Genomic DNA, 21,101 nt, shown 5'->3' with positions numbered 1-21,101 from the left:
CTAGCAACTATACAGTATATGTATATCAATATAAGGTACACGTATATATGTACCTACATACACGACAAAAATGACCACCCTATAATATCATCATCATTTTTTTCTTTTACAGAATTTTTAGGACTTTGAAGAGGCGATGAGGCGTGAATTGTCTTTTTTTTTAAATCTGGACCGTAAAAGGGCTAAGAGTTTCTCCATACAAACGTAGTCTCCGTTTTCCTCCTTGGATATTCACTTTATGGAAAATATTTTTACACAATTTATTGTATGTTATTGTCCATTATCATCTTATCAATTTTACCATTTTCATCTGTCTTAAGCAGGCCATATAGGTTTTATATTTCAAATCTATTAGGTATTTACTAATTTTGGTCTATAAAGGAAACGATAAATTTTTTTGCAATGGTACGCATTAGGGCAGATTTTTAAATTAGTAAGTTACTGTTATAACTTTTTGAGGTTGGTATATAAGTAGGAACTCGTACCACTACTAAGTAATACTAGACTAGCGTACTCTACGAGTACTAGAAGTGATAATTGTACCTACTTACTGCTTATCACTATCTTGTTATCAAGCCTTGAATTATTTATATTTTTAGAAATTACTTTTATATGATTTAAATTATTCCCAGTTCGTCATGGCATGCATGCAACATACAACATGTACAGTCAGCATCAATTAGATTATTTGTATGGTACAGTGGGCCAAGAAAGTAGTCTATACTGGTAGAAAAAAGTTTCTGCGAGATCTAACGATCGCTAAGGTTGACAATTATCACTGACATTCATGTCAAATCGACCTTGTTGTCTCATAACGTTCAAACGAACCTCAACCGTAGGGTGGTAGACCACATTTTTGGCCGACCGTCTAACAAATGTGTGTTACGATATTTGGCCACTTTGGCCGGCACTACATATTTGATGCTGACTGTACAGACATACATATAAAGGTTTAAATAAGAAGCAACTTGCACTGATACGTTTTATTTAAAATCACTCAATCGAACTGCAAAGTCCTGAAGGAGCCATCGACGCCGAACAGAGTGGAGGAGGTGGCGGGCGCGCCCGGCCGCTTGGCTTCGTCTGACTGAGCCGTCTCCTGGGCCACGAACCAGTCGCGGTAGTTCTCCACTTTCAGCTTCCAGTAATCTACAAAAATAAGAATCGTGTAAATCATTATCTCAATGTTGAACGTGTAAAACATCACTGACATACGGCGCGGTTTGGGAAATGATTTAGAGATTCACTAGATATGAAATAGTAAAGATATGTGACGTTCCACGGCAAAAGGTACCATTGCCCCGGCTGAATATTGGAGCGGCGTTAATAATAGCGTAAGCGCCAGCCGCCATAGGGTACCTTTTGCCGTGGAACGTCACATATCTTTACTAGGTATTTCATATCTAGTGAATCGCTAATTCGTTTCCCGAATGGCGCTGATAGCTACTTCGTACTTCAAGAAGCCCTTTATTATATTATTGTCTTATTGATTTTTTACGTTTTTGGCATTTATTTGTTATACCTGATAAAAAAAAACATATTCCTATAAGAATCTTGCAAGCGGTATCTGATTGAAGTACAGTAAATATTTCGTCGTTTTGTTGAAGATTCAATTTCCATTTAGGTGAAAAGATGAACAATCGAATTACATTGTAAGTAAATATGAATATTATTTTTTGCCTCAAAGCAAACACAAGTAACAAAGAAATTACATATAATAATAAGGTAGGCGATCTTATCGCTAGCAAGCGAATTGAATGCGAAGCTCATTGTAATGATATTTACCAATCAATTCCTGTAGAGATCCGTCTTGTCCTCCAAAGTCTGTCGGGAGCATTGCTTGAGGGACGGCATGGTATATAGCTTTGTAGTCCTTGTTATAAACCTTTATCTGAAAATAATTAATTAGTATACTTACATTTATTAACTTTAATTTCTGTAAAATTGTATCTTAACCTGCATTGGTCACAAGAATAAAGTTTTAGCCTATAATTCGTCTGTCCTTGTATTTCGATTTAATGGTTCATGTATGAAGTCAGTTTTACTTTTAACTCGTCTCTTATCTTGATGATTTCCTAAAGGAGTCCGAGGAACAAAAAGCGGTTGATGTTAAAATACTCACTCTTTTCTTCAGTTTTTCTCCAAGGAAGGTTTTTAAAATAGCATACGCAGCCTCGAATCCCGGTGGAGTGCTGATTATGTAGTTGGACCTCACGCGCACTGGGAAAGCCTTCTCGAAGCAGGAGATCGCTTTTTTTGCTAACGTTGGCGTCCATTGGCTCAGCACGCTGATGCCCACACCTTTCATGTCGATGATTACTTCCTGAGAAGTAATAAATTGGATTTCATTAATTAGTGTTTAAGAATATCAACTAACATTGCTTTACTTTTCAATAAGTTTAATTTTTAGTTAGTAGTTTAATTTTTAGTTAGTAGTTTCATTTTTAGTTAGGGACCTGAGGGCAAAGGCGTTTCACTATATGGCCTAGTGCTCGACATGCTAATGCTAAAGATGAACAGTGACGAGAACTCGGACGTGTACTTTAATTATTCATCAACAGCCGAGTTTTAAACTTTTAAAACTTTTATACAGACGGTTTCAGTTTTCCCAAATCAACATCGTTTTGTTATACTTTTCTAATCACATGCATGAACATGAATCAAGCCGCATGAACGTCTATGTGACTATGCAAAATAATTTCAGGAAAGCAGCAGAGTGCACCATTATATACAGGGTGGAACGCCACGAAAGACCTTCCCGGAAATATAGCGTCGTTTAAGTTATATAGAATAGATTAGTAAGGGCCAGAATCACGAATTAAATAAAAATCAAAAATAACAATTTTTAACTGTGTTGATAACCCTATACCATAGTATGGTTAAATTAAAGGAAGCGCTGTCGGGAAAACTCGGCTGTTATCAACGTTTATTTCCGAGCGTTGACGTAATCACACTAATGCATGAAATGTGCATGAATGACGCATAAATATGTCAAATACTTAAATTCACGAAATAAGTGCGAAAAAATATATATATATAAATTAAGATCTTTATTCGTTTTAACTATATCTAACACTATCTTCACATTCACATACGGCGTTCAAATGTTCCTCCACCTCTTACAATGCATGAGGGAGCCCGTGCCCGAGTATGAGATAGTGTAGGTATGCATTAACCTTTGGATTCCGTTCGATATATATATACATATACAGTGTGTGGCCTATAACGCGGGCGAAAAATTAAAACGTAGATTCTACTCCTCAAACAATAAAACTTTTGTTCAACAACTTTTTGAAATTATGTAGTCTTAAAATTGTCCCTTTTTCAAACAAACTAAATAATATTTTCAATGTACTTTAAATTCCGTCTAATTGACATTGCCCGTCAGTCTTGTCACCGTAAAGGCATAATCAATTTCGTAATACATTGCGTGTTCGATTAAATTTTAAAGTGTTTTAAAATACAAATCACAAGTTATTTTTAAAAGTCGCTGAACAAACATTGTTTAGTTTGAGGAGTAGAATCTACGTTTTAATTTTTTGCCCGCGTTATAGGCCACACACTGTATAGGCATATAATTTTACTTGACTATTGAGCTCCATTATGTATTGGCTAACTAAGCTTCATCGGGTTAATCCTCAGAGTAAGTAATTAATCCCTAATTACTCCAGGTGATAAGATGATATATATATTTGTCATATGTGATCTCTTGTTTATGCTATGTTATTTAATACTTTTCTATTCGATTTATGTATAAGTATCTTCATTCAATGTCTAGGGAAGAAAAAAAACACTACAAAAACAGTTTGGCATATCTTTCATGTAAAATCTCCCTGTTGACGGATTTTCACCTATATCGAAGAAAAGTATAACAACTACGAAAACGAAGTGAATTAATTAATAAATCATTATTAAGTTGGTATAAATTGAGGCCCATTAAAATAGGAATATTTGCGATATTCCCAATTTCGACAGGTTCATACTGCCATGATTGTAAACCAGTCTACTTTTGTAATTAAAACATAATTATTATGCATTAGGTAGATTTCATCTGCTGTAATGTTACGGTGAGCCACTAAATTAGACAAATATAAATGGTACTTTATACCTATAGCCAAGTGCATAATACGTTACGAATTGGATATTAACTAATTGATTTATTTCAATAAGCTTCAAATTATGCAAATTACTTCATTTAAATGATGTTTTCGGAAAATACCGTAATTTGAAGATCTTTGAGGCTCCGTTAACGATTTTAGAGCCAAAATGTAAAATTGATAGATTTAGTCTTTGAAATTGCACTCCTTTTGTTACGTAATATCTAAATAACAAGTATTGGTTTCTATTAACACGTCTTCTCATCTTGTCTTTTAATAATAAGGTCCCGAGCGTGCGTCACCGGCAATATATGACGCTAAGGGGCAGTTTTTAAAAATTCATCAATAAATTATAGTTATAAATTATAAAAAATGATGTATAAGAACAGTTTCAGGAAATGTTGTAGATTGTTTAAGTATCAAAATTACGTTGAAATTAAGTCGATTTTCACGAAAAATGTTCACTTGTTTTGAAGTAATTTCTGGTAAAAATTGATTTCGTCTAACTTTCATTTACTCTTGTTCAATATCATATAACAAAAATGTAGGCTATGCAAGTTGGAGTACAGGATATGTGTAATACAAAATTACCATTTTTAGGAGTCCAAACTTTACGAAATTTACAAATAAGATCGACTAAATCAGTGCTTTACGCGCGTTTACCTAAACGTCCATCGAAAAAAAAATCATTACTAATTTAGTGAGCCAGTTTTCAAAAAAATGATCTGTACAAATGCCAGATAAGAAGACGTGCTAAAAGATACCAGTACTTGTTATTTCTATTACGTAACAAAAGGTGCACAATTTCATCGACTAAATCTATCAATTTTACATTTTTGCAACTAAAATCGATACCGGCCTCTTAAGGTGACGGTAGAGGTGGGTAAATTTTCAGATTCTGTCAATTTACCCCATTTCACACACAAGCGCACTTCACGCACACTACCTCACTTTACTGGGACAGGTCATTGACCCATCAAGTTTTTTTAAGATTGCGTTTTGAGTTTAGTGTTAACCACTGACCTCTTTTGAGGAACAGAAACTGTAAAAACGTTCCATTGAAAGAAGAAAGAGAAACAATACATTAAATCTTGCTCTCCTTGTCTGTTCATGTCACACGTGACGTATTTAAATTCTAATTTAATTCATTTGATTGTTAACTATTTTCTGCATATTATGGCTTTGTCGAGATACGCGTTTTGTAAAGTTAAACCGAATAAACCCAGATGTCATTAAGTCAGATGTAAAATGTTATTTACTACTCTATACGGTTATTCATAAGGCGAAAAATCAATTCAATTAAAAATTTAAATAAATAAAGTTTCGGCAGGGTGGAAATTTAATTAAGGCCGACAAAATAAAATTTAATAATATATGTCGGCTGATGTACCCCTAAGATCTTTACAGATTTACTTGTACGAGTATCCTATATTCGCTATTTATTTTGCTATTAAATTTATAAAATTAAAATAAATAATTAAATATTATACTGGCATTCCACCGCTATTATTTCAGTGCTGAACTGATTATCTTCGATCGTAGCCTTGATGATGTAGTTGTACTTACACTTACGGCGGTAGAAGCGGCAATGAACCCCGCGCAGCGTAGAACGAGAGGTGCGTTGGGATAAGTGCATATACATATAATTCTTCGTGCGTCTGTCTGTCTGTCCGTCCGTCTGTCACAGTCTATTTTCTCCGAAACTACTGGACCAATTCAGTTGAAATTTGGCACACATATGTAAATTTGGCACACAAATGTAAATTTGTGACCCAAAGATGGACGTGTAACGTAAATAAAATGTATTTTAGAGAATTTGAAATACGGTAGCCATTTTTGGGGGGGGTAAATGAAAAAATTAAAAAATATGTTTTTTAAACTATATAGTGTTACATATCAAATAAAAGAGCTCATTGTAAGAATCTCAAACATAACTTTTTTATAATTTTAGGATTAATAGTTCAGCAGTTATTCATGAAAATAGGCAAAAAATGATCATTCTCCGCCCACTTTCTCCGAAACAACTGGATCTAAAATTTTGAAAAAAATACACAAAGTAGTTCTTTACCTATATATGTCAGGAAAATCTATAAGAAATGTGCAGTCAAGCGTGAGACGGACTTAATATACGGAACCCTTAGAATGCGAGTCCGACTCGCACTTGTTTTTGTTTAGCTCTTATTAGGTTTAAGGAGTTTTATGAGTGAAAAAAGAAGTTTTTTGTTTTATGTGCCCGCGTTATTGCCGATCGATTGTGTTTTAAACGATAATTAGACAAAAAAACTTGTTTTTCACCCAACGAATATAGATCCCCATGACACATCTTCCAAGTCGCCTTTGGATAGGCTTAATTTTAAAAATAATTGAAATAATGTTCTATATCATTCATACTTGCAAAAAAAGACTAAAAATAATTTACGTGACCAATGCTTATTATTAGTAAATATCTTACAATTTAATATCTGATATATCACACGATACAAAAAAATGGCCGCAAAGTTAAAAGTTTATTTATTTACGTTACTAGTCCATCTTTGGATCACCGACTCTTTGTCATATGTGAAAAATGTGTACCAAATTTCAATTGAATTAGTCTATTAGGGGCAGACACACGAGTGATCTTAAAAGGGATTTTTTTCTTGAATGATTTGTATGTACTTACCCCAACGCACCTCACGTTCCACGCGGCGCAGCGTAATCAGTAAGTACCTAATAATTAGTGTCCGACCGAAACACAAATTTCTGTATATATAAATATTGTTGTCCTACTTGCTCGCCAACTTTTGGTCTTTGTCACATAGTTAGTTTCATAATACGAAGTACTATTTCGTATGTTTCGGCCAGGCCGAAAGATTCGGCCGTTTTTTGGCCGAAACCGAAACTACGGCCGAAACATGATTTTATGGCCGAAACCGAAACCGAAACCGAATCTTCGGTCGGACACTACGAATAATCACAATGGTCTTAAGTACCACAGACCCTACTGTCGCTTAAGTCCTTTATGACAATCTCTGCCTATTAGAACTTATAAAAAAAAAAAGAAACCGAGTAATTATATCCAACTACCGAACCTGCTTACAAATTTTCTCGAGATATTTGAGAAATGTGATATGCAAAGGAGAACATTCGAACAAACGAAAGTATTTTTGCCCAAGCTGAAACGGAGACCTTCGCCTACGCTCGGTCAGTGATGGTTTAGGTACAGTCAGCTGCAGGTCACCCCTGCATAGAAGATTGTATGCAGGGGTGGTACCTTTTCTCTGCAGCTGACTGTACACCTATAAAAAATTGTTGTACCTGCTGCAATTTTATACCGGTACCGTACTTTATATTTCAACAGGTATAGTACCTTCAAAACGAAGCGGTATTGATAAATAATAACGGTACCGTACCGCCTATAAATAATAATAATAATTCAGCCTATATACAGGGTGGTCCAAACCTTGACGTCCAAAAATTTTTTTTTAGATTCCTCACGTCGTGGGCTATCAGAATATACCCCATGTATGTTAGCCGATTTTTCGTAGTTATCGAGTTATGATTTTTTTTTACTTTTAACTTTTCATATGAAATTCCGGGGTTCCCATACAGAGTGGCTAAAAAATAACTGCATTTCCGTTGCCAGGGAGGTTTTGGGATTATACTGAGCAACTTTTACAATGGGGCCAACCCCGAAACCGCGAAAAAAAATTACCCTTCCATAGAAAATGGACTAGCCAAAATGTATAAAAAGCCAATTTTTTTTTCGCGATTTCGGGGTTGGTCCCATAATAAAAGTTGCTCAGTATAATCCCAACACCTCCCTGGCAACGGAATGCAGTTATTTTTCAGCCACTCTGTATGGGAACCCCGGAATTTCATAGGAATAAGAATAAGAATAGAATAAGAATAAGAATTGTTTATTGCCACATACATGAACATAAAATAGAGTTAGAATTACTTACATAATAAAATAAAACAGTTGTTATCATATACAAAACAAAAGTGAGAAGATCTTTGTATTAGGCAAAGGGTTCCAGTCTCAGCGTGTGCCGGGCCTAGGTGCCCGGCGCTGGTTTTCAGACCGGTCCCAGACTAAGGACGGTCGGAGAATATTACCTACATAGGAAAAGTTAAAAGCTTAAAAAATCATAACTTGAAAACTACGAAAAATCGGCTAACATACATATGGGGTACATTATGATAGCCCACGATTTTTGGACGTCACGGTTTGGACCACCCTGTATAGACAATAATCTCAACGCTAGCCCAATGCGGATTGGGGACTTCACACACAGCTTTGAATTTCTTCGCAAATGTATGCACTACGAGTATGCAGGTTTCCTCACGATGTTTCCTCCTTCACCGAAAAGCTAGTGGTAAATATCAAATGATATTTCGTACATAAGTTCCGAAAAACTCATTGGTACGAGCCAGGATACCAATGAGTTTTTCCTTACCGCTTATACCGTAAAGAAATAATGCAGTCTCTGCTTTGCACGATTATTGTGTGGACATAATTCTTATAATCACCGAAACATACATACCTCTACGCACAGAATGTCATTGAAATAAAACATTGTTTTTTATAGTAAATTAATATAACATTCGATTTATACACATAACAATAAGCAGGCCAGGCCGCAGCGATATTGGCCTGTAAGCTTCATCTCGGTCTCCAAATCCGCAAAACTCGCTGGTACTAAATGCTGGTCTTGCCGTTATTAATTATCTTGATTCTTGAAGATTATCAGAACAGCACGTTACGTAATCGCATACATAGACGGAACGAACGTCAACAAAGTAGGTGTAGAAACTGCAAGTCTTTAGGTATTAAACGAATTACGCTTCGTATTAATAGATGAGTAATATTTAAATGAACATATAATATTCTCTAACATAAATACAAGATTACAATTAATTGACATCAAAAGTCATTGACGTACAGAAGTCATATACATTTTTATAATGACGCAAAATTGATACCAGCATAATGAAAATCAATCCCAATCAGTAAAACGAGTCTTTAAACTTTTTTCATTTTAAGCGGGTTTTGAAGGAACAAGTTACTTAAATTCGATTGTAATCGTATTGTTTTAGGATAATTTACTGCTGTTTTCGACCGTTACGACCCGTAAATAACAACAACTCACATTTAAAATTTGACTGGAGCTCGACGTGATTATATTTATTTACCCTATTTTATGAAATACAATTTATCTACTGGTATACATTTTCGTATGCGTATATGATGAAATGTCTTTATTAATGTCAAAAACGAGCTATGACGATGTACACGTCTGCTTCGATGCAAGGCCAACGGCCATCTGACTCGAAGAAGAGTTTTGAGTGATGTCGTCAATGTATGGAAATTATACGAAAGTTTACATTTGGGATTGAATTTCTGTGTTGTATTTGTGAGTAAAAATATAAGTAGATAATAATCTGGTAGTTTAGTTATCTAGCCTTCAAAATCCCACAACAACTCAATTACTGTCAAAGACAAAACTGTAATGCGTCTTGCTCAAACGGAACTCCATATTTTGATTTTTGGACACTTTTAGTGTCGATTTGTAGAGAATTACAGGAAATAAAAAAAAATATGGCGTGAAGAGCCGGTACACGGCTTCTTCGTGAACAGATTTGCGTATAATTTAATGCAGTTATTAATCATTCATTGAACAAATTGATTGCACAAAGTGAGGTCTAAATCGAAAACGTCATATACCGTCCCCTTAACACAACAATTTGCTATGACGTAGGTAGTTCAGATTTATTTAGGTTCTTAATACTCGTATTTCGAGGAATAAATAGAAGAAAGAATTCGTTAAAATAAATATATCAAATTTTACTATCAGAAATTTGTGGGTATGCCATTTGGTTTACAGGCGGGTATCCTGTATTTATAGTTGTACGGGTTGTAGCTTTTACTGTCTTTGTGACAACTACATGCATACCGTTTTATGTTCTGAGCCAAGTTGGACCTATTTTTGGACAATATTATTTCTTATCTATCTCATGTCTCTTTTCGTAATACCGTAAATCACAGCATGTCTATAATGACCCTGAGGGCCTACCGCGAACCACGTTCGAAGTGTTGCGTCTCTGTCGTACTTGTAAATTTGTACGTAAGTGTGACAGAGAGGCAACACGAGGAACGTGATTCGCGGTAGGCCCTCTGTACCTCGCCAGCCACATTGAAATTGTCGTCCTCCAGCATCATGATCTCCGTGATCATAAAGGCAATCTTCAAAACGTCCGTCAGGTGATACTTGGAGGCATCGAACACCCCGACCCTCACGATACAGGTGCGTGATGAATCTTCGCCCTGACATTTCTTCAGTGGTAAAAAGAGACTAAAAGAAAAATAATGTTCTTACTATACATAGTATTTCCAAAAAAGGAGGAATTCAATTACGGTTAACGGTTAACACATTGTAAGGAAAACTCGCTCAAGATATTTTTCCATTGAACCATTTTTATGCAGGTAAGTAGCATGTGCGGTTTCAGGTACTTACAATAGACGTCAGGACCAGCTTGAAACTAACAACTAATAAAATAGAATAGAATAGAAATATTTTTATTCGTGAGCACAAACACAAAAAAAGAAAATTATACCTACAAGCAGAGAAATATAAAAAAGGAGAAAGTGCGACGAAATGGTCTCACCTCAGCATGTTACTGGCGATTTCCAGCGCTGATCTTCCGGTGAGACCATCCGATGAAACAATCACGACAGGTAATGAAAGCAGTAATGAAAGCAGGCAACTTCAGCAGCGGTATCATGGTCGAGTTTTGTCAACTGTCATGTCATGTCATGCGTCACTTTCGCACTTACATACTTGTTAGAACGTGACAGGCATGGTGACAAATGATAAAGAGCCGGCCATCTTAGGCCTTCTGGCGAGCTATTGGGGAGTAGCGACCTCCTCCCATATGTCCGAAATACCATTGTTCCGTGATGGAAAAGACATATCTAATGATTATAATATGAAGCATCAATAATACCTAGCAGAAAAGATTAGGTACACGTCAAAAGTATCTACAATAGCTCTACAGAATAAAATAGGTTACCTACATAATGTTAAATAGGTATACATATTTATAAAACTACTTAATATAGGGGAGTCAGGTAATGTTGGCGCGTTTTTTTTCGTAAATAACATGTTGTTCATATTTATTAGATTCTACAAAGAAAACTGATTGTCCGTTTACGTATTGCTTATTAGATGCCTGTTTCATGAAAACTTATAACATGTGAATTGATAAACAAAAAAGTAAACAAAATACATTTATTATACCAAACGTATCCTTTTATTGAAAAAAGATGTTGGCTTGTTCCATGTTACAAGTTTTCTTCAATGGGACGCCAGATATTAGGTACGATTACAACTATGTGAATGATGTATTACATGCATACTAGGAATAGGTACTTTAAAAGAATCATTAGCGACTGTAACCTTGAATGTATTAGGGTTAATTAGTACTTTAAATTTACAACATTAGGCTCTCTTAACAAGTGTAGGTAGGTACTATTTATGTGCCTTACATGTTATGAACCTTTTGGACTCCAATGACCGATACCGATATATCCGCACCGTAGGTTCAACACCAGACCGATTAATCGGTCACATACATATCACAGAGCAACATAGACCTACGTGCATATGCTTAAAGTTCAATTTCAGTTTTGACACTTCGGTGACGTGGCGACAGCGTGACAGCTTTTGTGTTTGACACGGCGTCGAAAAGGTTAATAACGCACTCAGTGTAAACTTTTCTTACCCTAATTTTAGTATGTCTTGAATCTTCGAATCCATTGGATCTCTGTTAGTTAAAAACTCTGGCACCAACCCTTTTAAAGTATAATACATATCTAGTTTTTCCTTAGTACGCTCTAGGCTGAACTTGCATCCCCGTAAAAATGCCAGCAGCCATTGATCATCTGAAATTTTAGTAAAAATTATGAGTATAACTACTTCCATAAGTTCAAAAATTTCCTAATTAGCGCCATCTAACAATATTGTTCAGGACTACCTTAATAAAAAATGTTTGTTGTCAGAATGCCGTTGGTCGGCATGTTGTCGGTAAAAGTTGTACCAATAGCGACTGTAACTGCTACGCGCCTACGAGCTATGGAGTAATGAACACAGATGGCGCTGTCAGATCGGAACACGGAACACTATGGTAAAATACAAAACAATGACTCGACTAATAAACATACTAATTACGGGTAGAGTACTAGATAGGTATACTTTATTAAACTTCTTATCGATTTAATTAGGTACTGTAAAAAATTTTCATAAAGAACTTTACGGTTTGAATAATGTTTAGAAAATGGTCTAATCATTACATCGGCATTTTTTGTGTTTTTCCAGGCTGTAATCGAATGATAATGAGAACACTAAATGAGATAATTAAAACGTATTCTCTCTAGATGATATTCAAGGCTACAAATATAAATCTAACTTGTGGTTTTCTCTACAAGGAAATATCGTCCAATATAGCAGGTAGAAAAAGTTTCCAGTTGAGGATTTTCTCCTAGTATAGCAGGTAGAAAAATGATTCCAGTTGAGGACTTTCTCATTAAATGTTTATGTCGCCGGAGGAACTTTTAAATTACCTATGATTTTGAATGCTAAATATTTTATAACGTTAATTTGATGTAAAATTTTGTGTTTCACTCCGTAGCAATGTTTGTTTAACCCGTGCCTTGAAACCCTCGCAACTCTTAAAATTGGTTCCACTTTTCGAACCTCGCGCCATGCTCGTGGTTTAATTATTTATTATATTTTGTATTTTCACATATTAATATCACCAAAAAGAATAGAGTGTCTCAAATTCTCTTCGATATCACTTACTTACTTGGCTGTATTGCATGAAGATGCGGCTGTTTCATTAGCCAGTGCCTCAACGCCATGATGTCAGACGCTATTCTGCGATCATCTTCATTTATTTCCTTCGCTGCTTTCTTCTTGAGTGCCGCAGGCAGTGGTCGAATCGTCATTTTGATAATTAATTTATGACGGTAATGTGTTTATCTTCAGTGGCTTCACCTTTAACACAAAAAAAAACCTAAACACCACAAAAACACTAAATACTAATATATATTTTAATAGGTTGGTTTATTATGAATATAGGTACATAATGACGATTAAGACTAGAAGCGGGCGGTATTCAATTCAACTGTAAGTAATCATTTTTATTATTATATCGTACCTAATTAAGTATGTTTGTTATATTATAGGCCAAGGTTAACTAAAATACGTTTCGTTAATAAACTATGTTATTAAGCACATGAATATCCATTATCAGCCATTTATCAGCGCAAATGTTTACACAATAATAGATAATCTATGTAGTACTTTATGAAGAGACTTACATATGAACGTGACAAGTTTCCAAACGCTGCGCTAACTATGCAGCAAATTCATATTTCGAGCGGCATATAATATTTCACTGAAAAATGTTTACAAAATCATTCACCAACCGAAGTCAAGACCGGTTAACACCAAACTGGGATCGTGATAATTTTGTCGCGACGCGACTGTATAGGCTATCACTGAGGTGATTAGATAGTGCTTCCTACGTGCGTTCTGCGGGCTAGATAGACAGACACTGAGAGCACAAAACCGATTCCAAGGATTAAGTATGGTAATATTGGTAATACGGTCGATATATTTCTTGCTTCAGACAAATCAGACAGTTTGTCTACCTACAAACAAAAACAGAAAAATGATTCATCTCAAAATATGATTTACTGATATATGATATAATTGATAAGTATGTACTTAGACTAAAACTAGTTTTAGATATTACATTGTTACTTAAATAAGTACTTATTATAATATAAATTTGCCAAGCCAAGCCTTCAACCAATCTGTAGCTGACTAGAATAACTTCTTACCAACCGCCTTAGTTAAACGGTAGATCTATAAGTAAATACATAATACCTTATTTAACTGTAGATAAGTTCAATAACTTTATAACATAAGGTAAAGGTAAGGGCCTAGTTCAACTAATCTAGAAATAAGAACAAGTATTTATATGTATATCAAAGGGTGGATGCACTTATGCAGGTACCTACTCTTGCCGCAGTTATTCTTAATTGGCGAGGAAAATAATAGTCTCCAGACCTTGATATCTACATTTTACTAGGCACTGTATGTTCATTTGAACCAGTGTTATTTAACCCTTATCTAAAGAGAAATAGATAAACACTACCACTACCTACTATACACTACTATAGTTCGTTTTTTTTTTAGCATTAGAAATAAGGTAAACAATCTTGACGTGTCTTTTTTTGAAAAACACGTTTTAAAAATAAATAATGGCAAATATGTAACAATTATGAATCTAATACGATCATTTATATTCTTCTGCTTTCATAAGTAATAGTTACTGATTTTTAAAAAGCGTTTTTCAAGTAAAAGTCATGTCAAGATCGCTTACCTTCTTTCTAATGCTAAAAAAAACGAAGTATATGTCGCAGTACGATAGATAAAGCCGTTATATACAGGGTGGCCAAATAAGAGGTATACACTTTATTTTTGAAATTTTATTCTATAAAACATAAAAAATATTAAGTATTCCTTGTTAAATATAATATGTAGGGTCAGCAATTACACATGGAAAATAATGTTAGACATATGTCCACCTCTAGCAGCATGGCAGATGCGAACCCTTTTCATCGCGTTTTTCATAACTTTTTCACACATTTCTGGCGTTATCTCAGCGACAGTGTTTCGAATATTTTGTTTTAATTGCTGAAGGTTCGTTGGCCTATTAGCATAGACACGTCCCTTTAGATAGCCCCACAGAAAAAAGTCAGGAGCTGTTAAATCAGGCGATCTTGGGGGCCAGTCAATGTCACCGTTTCTCGAAATTAATCGACCGGGAAACGTTATTTTTAATGTTACTATTGTTTTTAATGATTAAAACACGTTGTTCCGTCGTAAAACGCTCCATAATAAATTTGCCGTATCTACACAAACTAATTTTCATGCAATAACTGTCATATTTGCCGCCAAAATAAAATGGCGGCAAAAAAAAGTTGTATGTACCTCTAAGTTGGCCACCCTGTAGTTATAACCCTAGGGATATAATTATATGTCGTAACATAGTTATACGAAAGCGATTCATTACTATCTTACTAGGAATACATATAACTATAATACGTCTTTAGTTTAGTGATAATTATAGTTATATTACTGGATTAAGTTTAGTGAAATAATTGTAGGTAGGAGTGTGGCGGTGCGGCGGAAGTATAGTTATATCCCTATTAGGGATATAGTTATATGCCGTATAGTACGTATTATAATCATATTCCTTTATATTATATAACGGCTTTATCTATCGTACTGCGACATATACACTACTGCACTACTATACCAGTACAGTAAGTACCTACTGGTGGTAATGTAGCTATGTGACCTATTATAATAATATGTGTAGATAAAAGGTTGTCTTATCGTGCCAACATTCGTAGCTTCGTGTCACATCACGATTCATAACCCCAGACGGCTATCTACGCCATGCCCCATGGTCAGTATCTTTCAAATAAATAACAATTTACTTCAAAATACCTGTCGTGCTCACTCGTTCTTTGCTATAAGACAAATTTCATTTGAACCATGGCAACCATGCGCATGTTTATTCCGGCCTGAACATCCAAAGAACCATAAAAACACTGGCGTTTGGTAGGTAATAAGTAATTAAAGATTAATAACATCACGAGCGTGTATGGAGCACGATAGGTAGGTACTGTTGCTATTGTTTACGGGGTATTTATTTACTATGTAAGTATGTAGGTATATTTGTTTTTGTGACTCCGAGAAGATGACATGAATAATACATCTACGCCGAAATATAGGGAACTCGTGAAAATTGTTTGTGGGAGAGCAAATTTGGAAATTGGAAACCAGCCTTCATTTGTGGTGTGTCAATATAGGTAATTAGTCATATTATCGTCACGCTACAACTGCGAGTAGCCCCTGTGTAACGTCGGCCACATTAGGCCCGATGTAAACATACGTTAAAATTACTTTTGCAACTTGCATTTAGTAGTAAATGTACTCGTACTAAACACTAATCAATGTGTAAATTAACAGGCCCTTAGACATCTCGGTCTTCTGGCAGTAGGCAGGTATCTATTAATAATGATGTCAATAAAGTAGTCTCCGCCGAGATTTGCAAAGAGTAGAACTAGCCTATATAAACAAGAGACAAAATTTAGAGCTATGTGAGTTGTGAAAGGTATCAATTGAATTATTTGTATTATGTCCTACCTAATCCAAACATACTATATTTATTTAACATACATATTTTTAGGAAAACTGTTTTTGGAAACTACAATTGGAAATATTCAGTCAATGTCGAGTTTTCTAAATGATCCGTCCGCGCCGAACATTTCCTCTGCGGTGCGCGGCGCTCCGGCGCGCCGCGACTCGTCTGTGCCGAGGGTCTCTTCCTGCTGCATCCATGACTTGTATTCTGCCATTTTCAACACCCATTTTTCTGTAAAATTAATTTCAACTGTTTATTCTGATTCGAAAGTTCAACAATAAAATACGGGCATAGTAGAGGTCACAAAACATAAGAAAATTACTCAAAAATTGTATCTGATTACTTTGCCCCATATGTGGATAAAATGCAACTATCTCATCAGTTTTTATTCAATCAAGAGAGCCTTTACCGGCTCGTGTGGTGAAAACATATTAACCTGTCCATGCTGGCAATGTGGAATCTTATCTCAAAGGCATCATCTAAAATTAGCTGTTACCTGTCTGTTGCATTGTTTTGCTTCCATCTTACCTGTTATTTCCGCAATACTTCCGCCACTGCCTCCGTATTCTTTTGGTAAAGATTCTTGCGGTACAAATTCCCTTAATTCTTCGTAATGTTTGTGTATCTTCAACTTAAAATAAACAAACACTGATTATATATCATTCTATACGAATATTAACAAAATATGTTTATTATTATTTACTGTAGGTACTTACCCTATCTCTCGCTTTTGCATTTAAGAGTCCTTTGATTAGTTGAAAAATGGCTTCAATTCCAGCGGGTAGGTTCACGTGATGGCTACCTTTTAACCGTAGGGGCATTGAGTCCTGCAAATGGTAACAAATGTTTAGATTGAAAATGTTTGAATCGCAGAGTCTCTGTCAAAATGCAAAATAGCTGAAACAGCTTCCGAAAAGCGTATATAGGTATATGTATTGTGTTTTCTATTCCCCAATGTTAGAAAAAATTGTGATTTTAATGCGCTTAATTTTGATACATCCAAAAACTTGCTATGTAAGCGTAACTTTCGGGTTGAGAAAAAATATTTTTTATCATTCTGCCGGTATGTGAACTATGTACTAAAAATTGACATTGTTAATTTTTTTATAAGTACCTATGTACATACATGCAGAATAAAACGCATATGTATCTATTGCTAGTTTTTTCTCGGTGCCCTTGGTGAATCAAAAAGAAAGCTCAAATCTCTTGTTTACAAAATGTACTTACTTATTCTACACAATGGATACACTCGGTACAGAAATACGGGCATTGGTTTTTAGTATATTATAATAATTATACCTAAATAATTACATACTTGGCTAACAGCTATCATTTTCTTGAGTAATGTCGGGTTGGCCTGCGCCAGGTGAGCCATGGTGACTCCTTGGTAATCTACCACGATCTTCGTACCCAATACCGTCGCCGCATCGCTTTCTACGACCAAAATCTGCAAAATATTATTGTAAACGTTAGTATTGAAATATTACGTTTCAAATACAAATATTTCATTCAGCGCGGCAACGCCACCAGCCTTCTGGGCACCCTTCCATCCGGCGCCGAGCTAGCTCCCATATTTTATTTGCAGGTAGATAGTTTTAGTTAATTTTAATTTTTTAGGTATTATTTCTGTTTTTATATGTTTATGTTTGTAAATAAAGTTTTAAACTCCCAATATTACATATTTAATTGTTTTTTTTATTTTTACATTTCAATACTTAAATATCTAGGAGACCGAGCTTTGCTCGGAAAACATATAAAAACCCAAAAATGAGCGTTTTCCCAGAGGTAAGACCTAGCTGGATCGATTTTTCGCATCGAAATCGTTAGAGCCGTTTCCGAGATCCCCAAAATATATATATAAATAAATAAAAAAACAAGAATTGCTTGTTGAAAGGTATAAGACAAACAATAAATAAAATGAGTTTCTTTGGTAATACAATTAGATAAGTACGTATTTACCTATTTCAAATTATTGTAGTATTTAATTTTTTATCGTACATCTGTTAAAAATACATATTACATACATATTAAAAAAACTAACTGTTTGCCTGTAACCTCTTCACGCTTAAACCGCCGAACTGATTTACATTATTTTTGGTATAGAGATATTTTCAATCTCGGGACAATACATTGATGTGATTATTTATAATTACAGAAATCATCATTCTTCACAGACGAAGACGCGGGCAGAAACAAGTAAAGGTAATTATAAAGTGCATATCTAAACTTAGTTAATATTAAGTATTAAAAGTACGTAAAATAAAGTACCTCACTCTAGTCCAGACGTATTTATTAAGAATAAGTTTTTGGCAAAAATTTCATTTTCGGTACAAGCTTTTATCGCTGACTGTACTTTTCTTACGACTGACAACTAATACTCATCGAGCCAATTCTAAAAATCCCTAACACAATTAGGTTGCGTTGTTTCATCACAGAGTTCCTATGGCCACCTCCTGTCTCCATCATCAGATCAGCTCTATGGTACCATAATATTGCATTGTCACCCGACTTACATGTGTATGCAAAATTTCTGCTCAATCGGAAACCGGGAAGTGGATCAAATTTAACTTGCAAGATTTGATTACAGACTGACAGACAACGGGACAGGTGAAAGTAAATAAAAGCTTGTAAAAATAGTCACTTACTTGCACCAAATAAATCAAGATACACATGATGTCGGCTACATTATGTGTGTTAGGGTGGTAGGAGCCTGGGCGGATAAGAATGATGCACGGTGACAGCTTCTGAGTCGCCTCGGGAAGGATGACAACAGTTCTGAAATATAATGTTCCAAATAAAAAACGGCCTCCTAGCCTAGTCTGTAGTGACCCTGCCTACGAAACAAGTCCCGGGTTCGAATCCATTTACGTGATAACGCAGATATTTGTTCCTGAGCTATGGATGTTTTCTCTGTATTTAATTACCTATTTATTTATATTTTATATCTGTCCATTATTCATACCTACATCGTCGACTAGTACCCACGACACAAACCTTACTGTGGGACTAGGACCTAGGTCGATTTGTGTAAATTGTCCCATAATAATTATTAATTATTTAATTGCAATCCATTACGAAAATTTAATAATACGAACAAATAAACAGTTACCTACGTTAATTTTTTAAACAGAGCTCCGACATATCATCGCAAGCCAGTTGTTACTCGAAAGTAGAACAAGATATTTTAAATCCGCGTTGTTTACTGTGATTTTTAATTGATTTCTAAATTATATTGTCGGAACCCACTAATGTCCAAAAGTTTGCGCCTTTTTTCTGTTACCGTATTTGTTTTTGCGATTACCTATCCGAGCTCCGTTTATACTCGTTACCTCTTAAAATACATTGTCTAATAATATTTATGATACAACTAACCCAAGTCTGAGAAACTCCAGAAACTTATTTTCAGTAGGTTTAAGGCGAAGAGTTACATCAGGTGCCGTTGTTCTCAACGTATAATACAAATCCAATTTCTTCTTAACTCGTTCCAGACTGAACTTGCAGCCTCTCAGGACGGCTAGCAACCACTGATCATCTGTAAAAAACAAATCAATAATAAATAAGTTTCTGGGGGCCTATTCTGCTCCAGCAGACATAATAAATAACCGTAAGTGACATTGAAAAATCAGTCAGATCATGGTATTTATTGCGCGCGAACGACGTGACTACTATAAGCCCAGTTGTAATTAAACTTGTAAGAAAAGTACCTAAATAAAATGGTGACAACTTCAGGCCTCCGAATTTCAGTGTCAATATTCATTTTGCCAAAGCCTAACAGGATCTGAGCTACATGATTGCTTAGATTATGGTAAATCTTATTAAGATACTTACACTTAACATATATTATTTTAGTAGGTACTTTCTTATCTATAGGTTTTTCTCTTTGTTTGTGTCGTCGTATCCATAATACTTAAATTTGATCGATATTTATCATTAACAAACAGTAAGATAAGCACGTACCCGTCCGAGCCTTCAAATGTGGCTGCTTTGTGATCCACTCCTTCAGGTGTTGCACGTCTTCTTGTGTCCTTTTTGGATTTTCACCCAACTCATCTTTAGCTATCTTAGCTAAAGTGGGAGGCAGTTCACGGATCATCTTCGTGTCTTACTGGAAATAATAATTATTATTTATTTAAAAAATAAAAATTTAAGTTGTTAAGTGCAATACTTAAAGATTGTATGGTATATTGTAGATTTAATCTATGAAAACTTCTCGATAAGTCACTCACATGACAAAAAACTACTTATGATTTCTAGTACTATGTTTTTCATTAGACACAAGTTTGTAATGATATAAACGTGCAAGCACTTTATTATCATATTAAACAAATCAAATGCTTTTAAATATTTTGTAGAAAAACTTACAACTGACGAAAGTTATCCGCGTATCACTATCCACCGCCGTGTTTGCCGGTGTGTATCGACTAACTGATAAATTACGATTGATATCGTTATCAAATGAAGCCTGGCTGACAGCAGAATATCCTACTGAATCCTAGAACGTGTCAATGACTAGGTTCGCAACCCAGTAGAGAGGATAGGTAGTGTACAATTATTTTCCATAATATTTTCACGGAAACGTACGAACTTGTCTTGCTATTTCAGTCAGTCTCGGTACAAAAAATATTGAGGTTGAAGGAAGTAGCATGACAAATACGAACGTTTCCGAGAAAATACGATGGAAAACAATTACGTACTACATTTGTAACTTTATTTTAAAATTACAACTTATTACGATACGCC

General features: G+C 35.1%; 1 protein-coding gene across 1 annotated transcript; it reads right to left on the bottom strand.

Moving 5' to 3' along the window:
* Positions 1-968: 968 nt before the first annotated feature.
* LOC134648252 (uncharacterized) lies at positions 969-20,776 on the bottom strand. Its single transcript, XM_063502740.1, has 14 exons — positions 20,724-20,776; positions 20,319-20,466; positions 19,734-19,893; positions 19,007-19,136; positions 17,677-17,808; positions 17,078-17,188; positions 16,890-16,992; positions 16,442-16,592; positions 12,942-13,108; positions 11,862-12,021; positions 10,261-10,432; positions 2,123-2,323; positions 1,786-1,891; positions 969-1,149 (listed from the first exon to the last, which is right to left on the bottom strand). The coding sequence occupies exons 2-14, from the start codon at positions 20,452-20,454 to the stop codon at positions 998-1,000; spliced, it is 1,881 nt and encodes a 626-aa protein (XP_063358810.1). The 5' UTR covers positions 20,455-20,466; positions 20,724-20,776; the 3' UTR covers positions 969-997.
* Positions 20,777-21,101: the final 325 nt, after the last annotated feature.

Source organism: Cydia amplana, chromosome 5, assembly GCF_948474715.1.
Source record: "Cydia amplana chromosome 5, ilCydAmpl1.1, whole genome shotgun sequence".
In the NCBI taxonomy this organism is placed as follows: domain Eukaryota; kingdom Metazoa; phylum Arthropoda; class Insecta; order Lepidoptera; family Tortricidae; genus Cydia; species Cydia amplana.
This window is presented reverse-complemented; position numbering and strand designations above follow the sequence as displayed.